Source organism: Etheostoma spectabile, chromosome 7, assembly GCF_008692095.1.
Source record: "Etheostoma spectabile isolate EspeVRDwgs_2016 chromosome 7, UIUC_Espe_1.0, whole genome shotgun sequence".
Classification (NCBI taxonomy): domain Eukaryota; kingdom Metazoa; phylum Chordata; class Actinopteri; order Perciformes; family Percidae; genus Etheostoma; species Etheostoma spectabile.
This window is the reverse complement of record NC_045739.1, coordinates 3637533-3653277: the sequence shown is the minus strand read 5'-3', so window position 1 is coordinate 3653277 and position 15745 is coordinate 3637533. Positions and strand designations below refer to the sequence as shown.

General features: G+C 40.8%; 2 protein-coding genes across 12 annotated transcripts in view; both read left to right on the top strand.

The window, feature by feature from the left end:
* The window catches only part of dlgap4a (discs, large (Drosophila) homolog-associated protein 4a), a 77054-nt gene extending 70160 nt beyond the window's left edge, over positions 1 to 6894 (top strand). For 7 of the 11 annotated variants that reach the window (XM_032521854.1, XM_032521859.1, XM_032521855.1 and 4 more), the window contains 7 exons: positions 25 to 464; positions 590 to 687; positions 1639 to 1671; positions 1788 to 2224; positions 3312 to 3403; positions 3859 to 4011; positions 4334 to 6894. In XM_032521854.1, the coding sequence (XP_032377745.1) occupies positions 25 to 464; positions 590 to 687; positions 1639 to 1671; positions 1788 to 2224; positions 3312 to 3403; positions 3859 to 4011; positions 4334 to 4558 (1478 nt within the window). In that variant the 3' untranslated portion in view covers positions 4559 to 6894. The remainder of the gene's footprint in view (positions 1 to 24; positions 465 to 589; positions 688 to 1638; positions 1672 to 1787; positions 2225 to 3311; positions 3404 to 3858; positions 4012 to 4333) is intronic. The other 4 variants (XM_032521856.1, XM_032521853.1, XM_032521857.1 and 1 more) reach the window with 3 other exon arrangements.
* A 1610-nt stretch (positions 6895 to 8504) lies between these two features.
* LOC116692875 (uncharacterized) lies at positions 8505 to 11772 on the top strand. Its single transcript, XM_032521451.1, has 3 exons — positions 8505 to 8590; positions 8710 to 9614; positions 11422 to 11772. Exons 2-3 carry the CDS (start codon positions 9015 to 9017, stop codon positions 11770 to 11772), a joined length of 951 nt encoding a protein of 316 aa, XP_032377342.1. The 5' UTR covers positions 8505 to 8590; positions 8710 to 9014.
* The last annotated feature ends 3973 nt before the right edge of the window (positions 11773 to 15745 follow it).

Genomic DNA, 15745 nt, shown 5'->3' with positions numbered 1-15745 from the left:
TTTTCTTTTTTCTTCTTCCGTCAGCAGTCAGCAATAGGAAGGCTCCTCCTCCTGTCCCACCCCGCACCATATCCAAACCCCTCATCTCAGTGACGCTGCAGAGCAGCACAGAGTCGGCCCAAGACATATACCTTGACCAGCAGGACCGCGGCAGTGAGGCCAACAGCCAGTCAGGACGCAGCAACTCCTCTGACAGTCTCTGTAGCATCCGCACAGGCAGCCTGGCTAAGGGGGCCCGACCTCCACCAGTCCCTGTCCCTGTCCCTGCTGCAACCCCTGCCCCCGCTGCAGGCTCCGTACATCCTGTTCCAGCCCCTCGTGACCTTGCTCCTACCACCACCACTGTTGCCACTACCAGCACTTCCACATCTACCCAGTCCCAAAATGACACCCTGAGCTTTGGTTTCACCCTAGAGCAGCCTCCCACAGCAACCAAGAGGAAACTGTCCTCTATTGGAATTCAGGTAAGAATTGTCTACTTCTATTGAGAATTGTCCTTTTATCTGTTGTACAATGATCCTGGGAGGGGACTAAAGCCACATTCATGGTTGCATTTGACCGGTTTTCTGTTGCCCGTGATTTGTTTTAGGTGGATTGCATTCTGCCAGTCTTAAAAGAAGAACCTCTACCCCTGACTGCACCCCTTAAATTTCAGTCAATTGGAGTTCAAGTGGAGAACGGCAGGCCGTAAGTCTACATTCATCATCATCTGATGAAACAGTGAATAATAGCAACAAGTGATCATCACAACATGCTGTGATGTACTCGATATTAGAAGACAGGATATCAACCTATACATATGTTAACAGTGCTCTTAATAAGTGCATTGAGATATAATAGGCTGGTGACTTCACATGGCAGCTTGATAATTTTCATTCTCTATTCCTCCATTTTTCTACACATCTTGCTGAGCATGTGCGTAGTGCTATGGGTTAAACCCAACCACTCTTGTACTTAATATTAATGTACATTTCCCATATTTTAATATACTGTGCATTTAAATCAGAAAATCATTTTGGGACCTTGTGGAGTTTTTGACTAGTTGTGCTATAAAGGGTGTGACACGATTTAAAGTGCTAAGTAAATTTGCTTTTGCAAATGGTTTATTAAAAAATAAAATGCATTCACATAACACATCGGAGGAGGATACACACAATGCGATTTGGTCAATAACACTGAACTTAAACATTATTTGTTTAAGCTCCACAGGGTGCCTCAGCCCTAGACCTCCTGTCTGTCTGAATGCACTGTAGATGGTCTTCTCCTGCTTTTGCCTACATAACTGCACACAATCACATTGTCATTCTTTCTTTTGCCCGTTAGGCTGGTGTATGCAGTCTGTGCAGCCCTGTTGCTAGGGTCATTCGCCAGTCAGCTTGGTAGCAGCCAAAGGGTTTATGTCCTTTTTACTCTTGTTTTGACTGTAGTGAGATGAAAATGCAGCATTTAAACTTTCCAGTGCCCTGTTTCTTCCCTTAAGGACATTTGTATGACAGCCCACTTCCTTTTCTCCTCGTTATCCCTGAAGCAACAGTCTACTAGGCTTTTATGTTGTATACCTGAATTGTTGCCAATTCCCTCCTGCTTACCATCCTCGATACTGTTTATTTTCTGACTCTTTGTGCCCCCTCTCAATAGATGGTACGGCACCATCAGCTGCCATAATGTCCTGTGAGTTAAGCTCACTGACAGGCAACTGTTACTGTGAAAATGTTTGACACATCACTCCATTGTCGCTATTTATTTAACTGTCAGTCAGAAGCTGATGTTTATGCATGTCTCTGCAGTCTCAGCCGGGATAACAGCATGGCCTCCAGACAGAATACAGAGACTGAGCCTCAGGAGTCCCTGGATGCCGCACCCACAAAAAACGACACAGCCAACTGCGCCAACAGTCAAACAGGGAATGCCACCGCACCTTGCAGACAGGACAAAGCCATGGAACAGCCGTCCCTTAAACACACCTCAGCCCTATCCAGGATATCCACCTCACCCCCGGAGACTCTGGACCCAGCTTTAGACCCCTCCTCGCTTCCACCGCCAGATCCTAGCCTGGAGACCGGAAACTGCAGCATGCAAGGAGATGCTGTTCAGCCCAGTACGCCAGCTTGCCTCCGGGACGGTAACTGGTTTCTGAAGCTGCTGCAGGCGGAAACGGGGCGCATGGAGGGCTGGTGTCAACAGATGGAGCAGGAGACCAAAGACAACAATCTGTCAGAGGAGGGTAAGAGATAGAATTGCATGTAATACATGACCCTTTCATTTACCCTTAGGGTAAATTCGACTCTATTGGCCAGATCACAAATCTGATCGCAGTCTATTTGGTTGTCCCGGGCTACTTGCAAATTCGGGTCGGCCATACTCAGTTCAGTTCAGAGAGTGGTGGTAGACCTGACACGGCTAAAATGGGCCTCAGTGTAAATAGGGGCTTAGTTTTCTCATACTGATTTTAGATATGTAGTCTTCAAAGTAAAATGCCCTATTCTTGAAAAAGTAATTAAGGTGTATTTATAAAGAACCTTTCTAGTTCTGACGTCTCAAAGTGTACTGTAAAGAGCTCGTCAAGTCAGTAACATGAACAATTTCAAGGATGTCCTTGTTAGCGAGGTCCACAGACGGGATCAGGTCAGGCCTCGTCCATGTTGACAACTAGATGAAGCACGACACAGTCATTACTGCCATCGACTCGCCGTATCGCTGCTCATTGGAAGCGGGGGGCTTTGTTTAAGCTGTAACAGAGCAACTGCAGTCATTTCACTTTTTCATCTCCCAGAATACCACTCAGGCTTTAAGGAAGCTCTATCTCTGCAGTGTCTTTTAAATATAAATGAGCAAGGAGCAGACTAGATGTAGCGGCTCCATCCGATGATCATTCTTTCTGCTCTCTGTGGACGGGAATTATGAATTTCCATCTACGTTTGATTATTTAAGGCGGGAAATAGCTGTACAAAAAGTAATTTGTTATCCTCCCTAAGATTGAGTTAATATATTCTAAAGAAAATCGTTTACTGTCAGAATGTCAATTGGTAAATGTTAACCTAAATATTTCGTTATTTGAGAACAGGGATAAACTCTACATAGTCCCCTACTCCTATGTCTTGGCCTAGCTCTCAAACCCTTTTATATACTGCGTCTCAGTATATAAAGGGCTCCCAAGTACAAAAAGGACTTTTGTCTTTACTTTGGATCTTAACGTAGCTGCCTTATTACTTCCTTTTTGCAGCGTTGTGTGTTTTTTCCTTTAAACTCAAAATGTTTTTATTATCTCTCCACAGTCTGTTGATGATTTCTCATATTCTTGTCTTTCGCAGTGTTAGGGACGATCCGCAGCGCAGTAGGCAGTGCCCAGCTCCTCATGACAAAGAAGTTTGAGCAGTTCAGAGGGCTCTGTAAAGAGAACTTGGTGAGTGGCTTAATTACATCATAACTAATCGAAAGAATCTCTCTTGATGTACTTTTGATGTGTTTGTGATAGCCTCTCAAACTCGTACTGGCCCAGTTTTCGTTGTTCTTTCTCCTGCCAACATCATTTGTCCTGCACACACTAACAAATAGTCTTCCCATTACATTACATCGAGAGAAGGAATGGCAAAAATGAAACCTTTTATCTAGAGGATCTATCTAGTCAGATTTACTGTGATTTTTGTTCACTTGACGCTGTTCCTTCTTGACAGATTTTCTCTGTTACAGTAGTGTTGAAATGTAATCCCCTCTGAAAGTTTTGCTCTTCATGCATTTGCTTGAAGGGACGCTGCCCAGGACATCATTGTGTGGGGGAGGAATGTGATTAATTCTCTCTGATTTTGACCGAAGCCATTCATCCAACACTGCTCTATACTGTTTGGTTATCCTCTGTAGAACGTAAATGCCAACCCACGACCAACCGCGCAGGACCTCGCTGGGTTCTGGGATCTGCTACAACTCTCAATAGAAGACATCAGCATGAAGTTTGATGAGCTCTTCCAACTGAAGGCTAACAACTGGCAACTTCCTGAGAAATCAGAGAAGAAGGTGATGTTTGGTGCCAGACAGTTTTCAATTTACTAAAGTCTTTTCTTTTTCTTTTGAGAGAGCAGAGCTGTTACTCAAGTAGAGTTGTTTCGCTTAGTGTGTGTGTGCGTGAGTGAGTGAGATTAAGATGAATGCCAGCAGTGTAGAGCGCTTTGAGTGGTCGCTTAGACTAGAAAGGCACTATATATAAATGCAGTCCATTTACCAATTAAATGCTTCCTGGCTTACAAATGAGAGTTAGTCAACACTGCTTGAGGTTGTGTTTTCAGCCTGCAACACCTCGTGCCTTATTCCTTTTTCCGTCTTGACATGATTACCTCAGGATGAAAACAAGCCGCTTCCATCATCTGTGCCAAAGAAGCAGACTAAGCCCAAGCTGTCAGCGGGGAAGGACAGGAGCGTGGACTCGGCTGTAGACAAACAGCGGCAAGAAGCCAGGAAGCGTTTGATGGCAGCGAAGCGCGCCGCTTCAGTACGACAGAACTCCGCCACGGAAAGCGCCGACAGCATCGAAATCTACGTCCCCGAGGCCCAGACCCGCCTCTGAGAGTGAACCAGCACCCATCATCGAGGAAAATCCTGACTCCCTTCAGACATTCATTGACACAAACACACAGACAGATCTGAGACACACCGACGTACAACGGATGCACAGAGGCCGATCCCTCATAGCAACACAGCTGATGGCGGGAGAAACGTGGGGATCACACGACAACCAAACAATCCAGAATAATGCAGATTATCACCCTGCTGCCATGGGACAGAAATAACCTTGACATATGTTTAATATTATTGTTATTATTGACATTATAATAATTATTATCTCCTAAAGTATATTCAGGACTGTCTTAAATGTGCAAGTATCTTGGATAAGGACATCCTGTACCTTGTGAGCTGAAGAATCTTGGTATCCCAGAAGTTTTTTTCTCTTAAAACTCCCTTCACTGCTGAGTCTACCAGAAAGTTGTGGCTGCCTGGTTTACGAGCTGAACTACCACACACACACAGACACAGACACGCATACACACACACACTCACACACACACACTCAGGACACACAGGCAGGTGAACTCACTGTCCACAGAGTCTTCCTCTTCTCTATTTGTATTAGGCTACCACTCGTTGGGTGTGGTGTGTACGCTTTACTGTGTACGAGTGATAAGATGGTGTAAATCTTCTAAGAGGTTTAAAAATGCAGAGAACCAGAGGAAGGCAGTAGCATATATATTATAAATATCACACTATTACAATGTTCATTTTGTAAATGTTGTATACCAGATTATTTGTTAGAAAGAGGTCATTGTTCAGTACCGAGGTAGTTTTTTTTATAGATCGAGTACATGTACCATCATGATATATTAGCACTTGATGCAATCGTTCACCCCCACCTCGCTCTCTTCCTCTCCTTTTCACAAACGCGCACTACACAGTCTGTGTCTGTGAATACCCATTTTTAAAGTCTTACATTTGTTTTTGTGAACGGATGTGAGGAATGACTGTCCTGCCAGTGAGCTACCGAGGAATGTATGAAATTGGATGCATTTACAGCTCATGTTGACTTGATCACTGCACTTTCCATTCACCTCAGATCAAGTTTGCTCACCTTTGTTTGCCTAATCATTCTGACTTTCACTGCATCCTCATGCGATGTAGGGGACCAAGACATTCACCACTTAAAATGGCATTCCCATTCAACAAGGCTTTGTGTGGTAGGGTCAGGGTTTACTTGCCACCGGGAAGGATATTGAATAGCATAGCAATAATAAAGCGTATTAGAGCGAGCAATGCAGTAGGTACCCAGTCTTAAATTATTTAATTCACCATTTCCAATATGACTTTCTTAGCATGAAGGATGAATGTTTTTTCTTTTCTTTTATGAACTCACTGCCCTTGAAATGACTAAAATCTCAGGTTGAACTCAAACTCAACAGTAAAAACCACTATGGATGGATTATTTATTATGTAACCACAAATTAACTGGCTGAATGCTTCAGAGCAAATGACCAATATTTTAAAACCAAACCTACTTGGTGTTCCTCATTAAAAAAAAACCTGTTTGGTGCAGTGAAGTACAGGCTTAATTTGGCTGCTTAAATCGGCTTCTTCGCTGCCCTTTCTAGCTGCTTGAACTCCCACCCGTTTGTTGATAATGAACTGTGGTACATTTTTTTTAATTTAAATTTGAATGTCATTTGACACGTTTTGTGACTTTCATCTGAAATGAGGTCGACCTTAACATGTCTCGACTTTTAATAATCAATGGTGCTGCGAGGGTCTTATTGTGCCAAGAAGATGGCAATGATCAACATTTTGGTGTCATTGGCTAAAGCTTTTATTTAAAGTGAATTTTTTATTTTTTATTTTTATTTAATCTGCTCATGAATTCTGACGTCTGTGTGCACATTCTCAGCCAAGTTTGTTTGTGTTTCCATCTGCTCACTCCAGATACGCTATGCCTTGTCTGACTCAACTCTTGACACTTTGAGTATGGAACTGGAATATTTTCCACGTCGTTCCAGTTTTCTCAGATGGAAATACAAGTACCAAAGGGTACATGAGTGGCACTGGGCATAGCAGATCCCCATGCACAAGTGTAGGTTGACTCACTAGTTATTTTATCTTTTTTTTTAGTAAGAGCTGGCTCTCCCCCTACTGGTCAGTCCTTGCGTGACACTCCAGACATCTTGTTCTGCTCCATTTTGAATCTTTTTTTTTTTTTTTTTTGCTAACATCACACGAGAAATGATGTTGAACTGGGAATGCTGACACAACACCAAGTTGTTGATTTTCTTATTCTCTTGTTTGTATTACATCAACAATGGGCATGTGCATTTCATTGTCCAAAGAAATCATTAAACATCCCTTTGCTACATGTCCTGGTCATCATTCTTGCTGTCTTTTTATTATTAAACTCATCCATAATATACACGGTAATATTAGCTTTTAAGTTAATATTACACACAAATAAATCATAAGCATTAGATTAGACCTTTTATTGTTACTGTGTAATCTCTAAAAGCATGGCCTTCTTACATATAAAAAATATACAAAGATTCTTGCCAGTGAATTTTCAGGACTCCTTTAACTAGGTCTTGCAAATGATCTGAAACTATTCAATCTGTGTAAGGCATTCAGGGTATGTGCAGTACGTAAGAGTTTATAACTGACAAATGTTGGAAAGTCCTCTCCTTTTTCATATAATTTGAGAGCTGGATCCCTTTATTCGCCTGCATACTGAACTTTAAGAGAGCTTGACCTGATCAGGGACCTTCAGACAGGTTGTTTACCACTACTTCCTGAGTTCCAAAGGGCTACAAAATGGACAAACAATGACCAGAAGGTGCATCTCTGGAGATTATGTGGATGTGCTTTTCAACCACCATGTGGACGACGCAATATTCTCCAGTTGAGTGATTTCTGAAGTTTATCTCCGAATATCTTTGGGGTACAGACTGAGTCGTTGTGGTTGCTTGGTGCACAGAAACACTAGAATTATAAGCCCATTCTGACTACAGTAGGCTACCCACCTTCACGGCCATCTCTCTCGTGGCATCCGTCCTCTCAGAGATCCAGCTAGGAAAATGAGCAAAAACAATGTTATACCAGATTATGTGGTATTGACGAACATTATTTTACAAAATAAGCACATATCTTACAGACAAAGGGTTGTTTAATGTTATGGTGTATTAGTTAGACACTGTGAGGCTAGTTTCTTTTTGAGAGAATAAAAGAATTGTGACTGCAATGAGTTTCGTGGCATATTTTCTGTATGAAATAATCTGTAGAATTAAAGAGGAGTGCCACTCAGTTTTGGAATCCATGTATGTTTTTCTTCTGAAATGTGTTAAAACAAATCACCTCTATTCTACTAATTGCTGTTCTTGGATCTGGAGCAGAGAAACAGTGTCCAGAAAACCTGTCTTTGTGATCCCACAGTTTTTTTTTTGTGCTCAGTTGTTTTCATTGTTTTATAACTTAAAATAAAACAAGGATCGGCAACATTTTTTAATTTGGTCCACCTTAGTACATGGTCATACAAATAATACTCTTTCTAGGTATAACAGCAATATAAATACATATGCACAGACATGGTCTAACTTTGTGGCAACATTTTGGGGAAGGCCCTTTCCTCTTTCATTAAATGTCTAAGGTAAATAATGTACTTTTTACTACACTGTATTTATCTAATAGCTATTGTCACTCATTACCTTTAAGATTAACATTTTACACTATAGTCAGTTTATTACGGAAGCCGAGAACGGCCATGGATTTTTTTTTTTTTTTTAGGCACCGTTATCTCGTGATAACGACTTATTAATTCGTTATCTCGAAATAACAAAGTTTGTTTTATCGAGATAACGAATTAATTATTTCGTTATCTCGACATAACAAAGATCGTTTTATTATGATAATAAATGTATTATTAATGTGTTCGTCTTGAATTCAAACTAACGCGCTGCCACGAACGGCTTCCGTAGCGCCGCTGGCTGCAGCTGTAGCCTACTGGTAAGTTGTGCGATCCGTTTGTAAACAAATGGGAGGCTGACAAGCTCCTAAATATCTGGCGGCTTCAGCTAAGGTAACGTAATTGTAGGCTATCGTTAACTTAGCAATGTGATGTGAAACTTAATTAAATGTTTATTAATTCATTTAATAGTGCTTTGATATGCCTTGTTTATTTTTATGGTTTGTGGCTAGGTTACTGTGATTGTCCTGATTTCAGCCTTCAAAGACTGCTGCCACTATCTGGTCCAGGTGTACGTGTCCCAGGGAAGTCAAAATGGCAGATCACATTATTGATCAACGCATCAGGATATACTTCAATCAAGGTCTAACACAGGCAGAAATTGCACTGTGCCTTTCTGTTAGAGATGGCATTCTGATTAGTCCTCGTCATTTAAGGAGAAGACAAGCCCGGTTACAACTCCACAGGCGACGGTTAAGTGACCCTGCTGAGATTGTTAACTTCATTAACAACCAGATAAGAGGACCGGGTCGTCTTCATGGTGCACGAGAGGTGCAGATTGGCTGGACTGCGCGTTACTCGAGACATGGTTCAGGAGGTTCAGTCGCATCTTGACCCAGAGGGCGTACAGCAACGGAGAGGAACAAGACTTCGGAGAAGATGTTATAGTGTCCCAGGGCCCAATTATTTATGGCATATGGACTCCTATGACAAGCTGACCCCTTTCGGCATTGGAATAAACGGATGCATTGATGGGTTTTCGCGTCATATAATCTGGATGCAAGCAAACTCTTCCAATAGTAACCCCAAAATCATCGCAGCATACTTCATGAATGCAGTCACGGGACTTGGGGGGTGTCCAAAAATAATCCGATCGGATTTGGGAACTGAAAATGTCCATGTTAACAGGCTGCAACACTTCTTCCGAGAAGATGAGACTGGCGTCGTGCATGGGCCGTGTGTGTTCCAAGGACGCAGTACAGCAAATCAACGGATCGAAAGCTGGTGGGGGATCTACAGGAGACAGAACGCAAGCTATTGGAGGGACGTCTTCCAGGAGTTTCAGGCAACTGGAGACTTTAATGGGGATTTCATAGACAAGGGTCTCATCCAATTCTGCTTTCTGAAGATTATCCAAGTAAGTCCTCCATTGTCCATATCTTTAATATAGTAGCCTACATTTCAGGGGTGCATTTCGTGTAGTTTTGATATGAACCAGCTTTAATATTAATTTTCCACCTGCTCCACTTGTCTGTAAACCTGTCTGTTGGCTCTATCTGTCAATGAGACAAACACGAATTGCACTTGAACCTCGTCGCTCATATCAAATCCAACTTTACAAGCTGTGTCAAAACTAAGGATAAATCAAATAAAATGCATGATTCATCAGCATTATGTTTATGAATGTGCCTTTGATTGACAGTTTAAATATATCTGTCTATTAAAGTAGTATCAATCCTGATATGCTGGTGTGCACTTGTTATTATAGATCACACTTAAAATGCAGCATTATTTTATTTTAGCTATAAGGTCTGCTCTCTTTCTCTATCAACCACGGACATAAACATTATGCTTCCATTATTAGTATTTTTTAATATCGAACTACACTGTTAACATAGAGCTTAATACTGGGTTCACATAGACCTACATGGGATTTTGTATTCAGTATTTGAACCACAGATGTAACTAAATGATGAAGCTGAAGTAGAGCTGCCAAGGTTTGTTATGGACTAATGTTCAGTGTTCACTTGTTTTCCTTTAACCCAAATATCCAATTGATGACTAGCTACTTGGAGTCAAATGTAGCTACATAGTTCCAAAAAGAAGAGGAAACCAAAAGCACTCTGGCAACAAGTGTAAATAGTCTTTATGGCTATATCATGAGGAAGGAAGGAAGGAAGGACAGAGGAAGGGAAAGACCAAGGAAGAAAGGAAAGAAGGACAGAGGAAAGAAGGAAAGAGGAAAGAAGGAAGGGAGGAGGTAGGATAGAAAGAGGGAAGGAAAAAAGAGCAGAAGGAAGGAAAGAAAGAAGGAAGGGAGGAAAAAGGAAAGAAGGAACAGTCAAAACTGATACAATGGTTAAAACCATACTACATAAAAGTAGAGCTGGGATACATCTCATGCATAGTGGCACAACAGCCTTCTATAGGGTGTAACCCACAGCACACATATTCCCCTTAAGTAGACAGGTTCATTACACACACCGGAGCAGGTAGACAATGAACTCACAGGTAAAAGTACAAGGTCTCACCAGTTAATTGCTCTTTAAAATGTAAGAAAAGATATATGATGAAAAACTGTGGAAATAAAGAGATAGGCAAAACAATTATGATAAATCAATGTACAAGCAACAAAATCTCTAGAGCAACACAGCATCAAACCACAAATACAAGAAAAACTATAAGAAAAAAGACTGAAATCACCCCGTCATTGAGTCCTGGATATACTGTAGCTTGCATTTGGTATATGTAATAACTTTCTCTCTGCAATGATAATTTGATTTGATCACCATAAATATTCTTTCGGATTGTTTCTAGGTTTTGGTTTCCTCTTCTTTTATGAATATTTCTGTCCCCCACCAAAGAGCACCCTCATAACATGTGTCTAAATTTCTGAGCTCTCTAGACTTTCTTTCTCTCTGTAGCTACATATTTCTTCTTCTCAGAGCCTATTTGGCAACAATATGTAGGCTTTTTTGTCCTGGGGTCAATACTCGCATCTTCATTATGAAGCCTACTATGGGTAAGAAGCTGGAGCACAGTATTATTCTGCTGATAACTCCACCATAGCATAAAACAATACAGCATTTACCCATTATGATGCTATAATGATAAACTGTATAATAAATATATACAGTGTACGCGGCTAAGGGGCCTTCTTCCATGTACTAATTTTCAAAAGAAGTTCTCATACGTATTGAAATCCTCATGTTTTTGTGTTGCAGAACGAGCTAGACACCGTTGTGACAATGTGGGACAACCATCGCATTCGAGCAGGTGGAAACGGACACCCTAATTATCATGGGAAACCATGTCTGATGTACAATGTACCTGAGCTCTATCATGCACAAGATTATTTGCATCCACTACAGTATGAAAGAGTGGGGATTGTTCTCCAAGAGGACATCTGTCTATGGAAAACAGACATTCCCTGTGACCAGGACCTGCATGAGCTCTGTTTGATGGTGATGGAAGAGAACAACATAGCACACTGTCATAACCCGACAGAGGCAATACGACTTTACAAAGACCTGAGGCCATTAATAACAGAACTTGTGCCAGAGCCTCATCACTGAATTTGTTGTAGCATACAGACACATGCACTGTCCATGGTTCTAATAAATATGATGATGATGATGGCATTTCCAGCGATGAGGCATCTTCAAAAGTTTACATTTCTCAGGTATTATTGGCCTTTGCATGAGTTGATATCTTTTACTAAGATAATGTGATTTCTGTGTAGTAGGCCAGGTTGATAATGTTGGGTCTTGGGACCAGCAAGGGCCCTTTAGGGTTTTCGAGTCATGGAATTCTGGAAAAAAAGCATTTAGCATGGTAATAGCATGGTAATAAAGGATTAGAAATGACTAATCAACTAACAAAATATTAGTTAACACAGTTTAAAAAAAAGACAGTGAAATTTACAAACAGTTGAAACATTTTAATTGAATAAACATTTTCTAAGCAAACATTGCAAACTCATAAGCCAGAGCTTTCATTTACATAACATAACAATGTAGACCCAGGAAAGTGCAGGGTCCTATTTGTTGAATCAAATTAGACAAAACAAAAATTTTCCAAATTGGCATATATATGAAATGTATATAGGTTAACATATGAGGTGTGGTCAGAAAAGAAACAGGACTGGGGTCACAAAAACAGTTTTCCTGGTAAGATTTTGAGTTTTTCCAGTTAAGAAGTTTTTTCCAGGCTAAAAATTGTGTACTTAAGTCAAATATTCCTTTAAGTGTGGTTAGAAAAATCTATGTATTGCACATTTGACACTGACAACATAGAACAACACTGGCAATTTAAACTCTGCCAGGTTTGAAGAGTTGCACAGCATTACGCTGTAATTTGTGAGCTATGTTTAGATTTAATTTTAACAGCAATGGAAAAACATCAACCACAAACAGTTGGCCAGTTTTTACATACAACTTGTCCAAGAATACATTGTCACATTTCTATTTTTGTAAATAAATTGTCTTTATTGAAATATTAACTCAAGTGTGATTATTTTTTTTTTCAAAGTGCCTTCAGCTGTCACATTTGAATTTTAAAGATATCATAAATTAAAAAGAAAAATCTACCCTCTACTACAACAATGCATCTGCCCTCCACATGCAGAACTTGTGGATTGTATGAAAGATGATGCTGCTAAACTTCAGAATGTGTGTGTTTGTGTGTGTGCAGTTTTCATTTGCTGTCTAAGCAAACAAAGCCTTATTAGGCCAAATCCATTACCCACACTCCACTCTTCAACACAGAGATGAATTCTGTTCTAAAATCTGCATAGTCTTTGTAGTTAGATGCCAGTTCCAAAGAACAACTACAGGTGTGAGCCAAAGGCGCCCTTGCAAACTGTGGCTGTTCTGCTGTGAATGTGACTTTAATGGTCTTAGACAGGAACAAGTCAGACCCTGTGCAGTACCTGAGGAATAGGCCGAGCTCTTTCTCATCTCTTTCTCTTATAAATCTCAAGAGATGATTTGAGGTAGTTTGTTCTTCCAGTAACATAGATTCTGGGAACTTGATGGTTTTGGTAATGTTTCTTGCCTTGGGTTTGAGATCATCCAGAATCTTCTTCAGTCCTTCCGTACTCATGGATTGTCCAATAGACCTGAGAATTGGCTTCCAACACTTTATGATAAATGCTGGTTCTTGTACCATCTCTTTGTGGGCTATTTCCTCCACCAGACTTGGCAGATTTTCTTCGGTTGGGAGTACACGGCAGTTGTGACTGCTGAGTATGCTAAGGAGTTCATCCATATCTGCCTCTTTGAAGTTGCTAATTGCCTCAGTTAGCACATCCTTCTCAGTTGCGCTGATATAGTTGAAGAAAGCCTCCAGTAGATTGTCTGAGCAGGAGAGAGATAGCGCCTCTGTAAGGAACGGTGGGGCAAGTTGGACTGGAAATAACTGAAATTTCTGCCATCCAAAGGCCAAGATGCGAGCTACAGCAGTCCACTCTTTCTCTTGGAATTTGTGGTACAAAATTGGGATCTTGTAGTTGGTTCCACAGGTCTTTGTTGCATAAAACTTATCCCAGAAATCAGTGAGGCAGTCTGTGGTGACCCCACTCCCAACTCCAGCCTCAACATCGCCACGTTCAAGCACACGTCTGATTGAAATATTAGCATCCAGTATGCAGTTGTCTGTAAATGCTTCAATCATGTCGACAAGACAGTGTGTTTTGCGGATCACAATGACTTGCTTCTCCACTACATTCTCCGGATTTGCAAAAAAATCAATGGCCACCGTGCTGGTGGAACTTGAAGCCTGCTCAGAATCCACAATGTCAATAATATCTTCTTCCATCTCAGCTACCACTACTGCTTCTAATTGATTTTCAAAGACTGTGTTTGTGCCGCTTTCTTGTTGGCTGTCAACTAGCCAGGAATCTGTACTTCCTGTGGTCTTAATGTGTAGAGGTGAGTATATCAGAGTGTCAGCAAGACCATCGACAAGTTCATAAGGCATGTTAGTGTCATATCCAAGTACAATAACTTCATTGTCACTGGATAAATCTAAAAGAGGCTGACCTGATGTTTGAGAAGCAGGAGTTGCTTTGAGTGTTGAGGTAGTATTGGGACTGCTCCAAGAGAAAGGCCTACTGTCGTACCGAGGTCTTTTGACAGGTGTGGGGGGGAGCAGTGATAGGCTGGATGAGGATGAAGATACATGTTCAGCTGGCCCAAGTGTGTTGGATGTGTCAGGTGAAAAGGGCATGTCTGTTGTTTCATCACTAAGCTCAAAATCACTAGAATCTTTTGGCTTTGTACAGAGGTATAGTCTAAGGATCTTGTAATTAGTTTGCGCTAACAAACTTCCAACTGTGACACTACCCTCAAGGGGCTCCTCAGAACCAATGACAGAAAGCATGAACTCAAAGTCCTCTAATTTGCCTTTCGTCGATGTACCGTTGGGGAAAAAAAGGGTTTTCCCTTTGTCAAGAATTTTGGATACAGTATCATCTTTGCTTACAACTATCTCTCTTGTTCCACCCCCGGTAGGCCTTCTTACTTGTTTGTACATAGAATCTTGGTAGTTTAACCAGCCAAGTTCGATTTTCCTTGTCTTCTTTTCAGCATTCTTATTTCCACGAAGTGTAGGCTTAGAGTTAAAGCTGCTGGTTGCTGTGGCTGAGGCGGTGGATGGAAGTTTCATCTTCTCTCTTAGTCTATTTATTAAAGTTTGTTTCCTTTGCTCTGTATCTTCTATCCTTTCACTTGAGGATAACTCCTTCCAGTTTCTGGCAAAGACACGGTCTCCATATCGAGGAATAAAAGCAGAGAGCTTGTCTTCTCCAAGGAACTTTACAATGTCTTGATCGATCTAAAACACAAAAGCAGATATAATGTCAGAATCACCTACTGTTAACCATCCCACTCAAATAAAGAAGGTTCTGAAAGGGATATGTACAGGGAGATTAAATACTACGTATAAACATTTGACTCTAGAGACCACTTTTCTACTGGCACTTTTCTCCCCTATATCCAGAGGTGGTAGTAACGAGTAACATTTACTCAGATTTACTTGAGTAATGTTTTAGATAAATTCTACTTTTAATGCAAATGCTTTTTACTTTTACTTGACTAATATTGTCCTAAAGTAAGAATACTTTTACTTGAGTACAATTTTGCTATTCTATCCTCCTCTGCCTATATCAGCACCTTTCTATTTAGAAAACACTGAAGGAACATTTTGGAAGGAAAAACACTCATGTTATTCTTGTGACATGAGTCCTTATTGCCACCTTGTGACCTGCAACAACATGTTACTATGCAGCTCACTTAAAATCTGCTTCACATTTTACTTATTTCACAACAATGTTACACTCAGAAGAAAACAAAGAACACATTAGACAACTTTGAGAACTATCTCACAACAGTAGAAACTTAAATTTAAATAAATGAACTATACAGCTACATATATTTGAGTAATGAGTGTTTTGAGTTTCTGTTTATGTCTGTGAGTGAGAACGTAATGTACACTGGTCATAGCTGTTTTTGTTTATCTGTTTTTAACAGCGAGGGTGTGTGTCCAACC

Coding starts and splice junctions, on each gene's coding strand:
- LOC116692875 (XM_032521451.1), top strand. CDS start 9,015: ATGGTGCACGAGAGGTGCAGATTGGCTGGACTGCGCGTTACTCGAGAC. Junction 9,615..11,421: donor GCTTTCTGAAGATTATCCAA/GTAAGTCCTCCA, acceptor TTTGTGTTGCAG/AACGAGCTAGACACCGTTGT.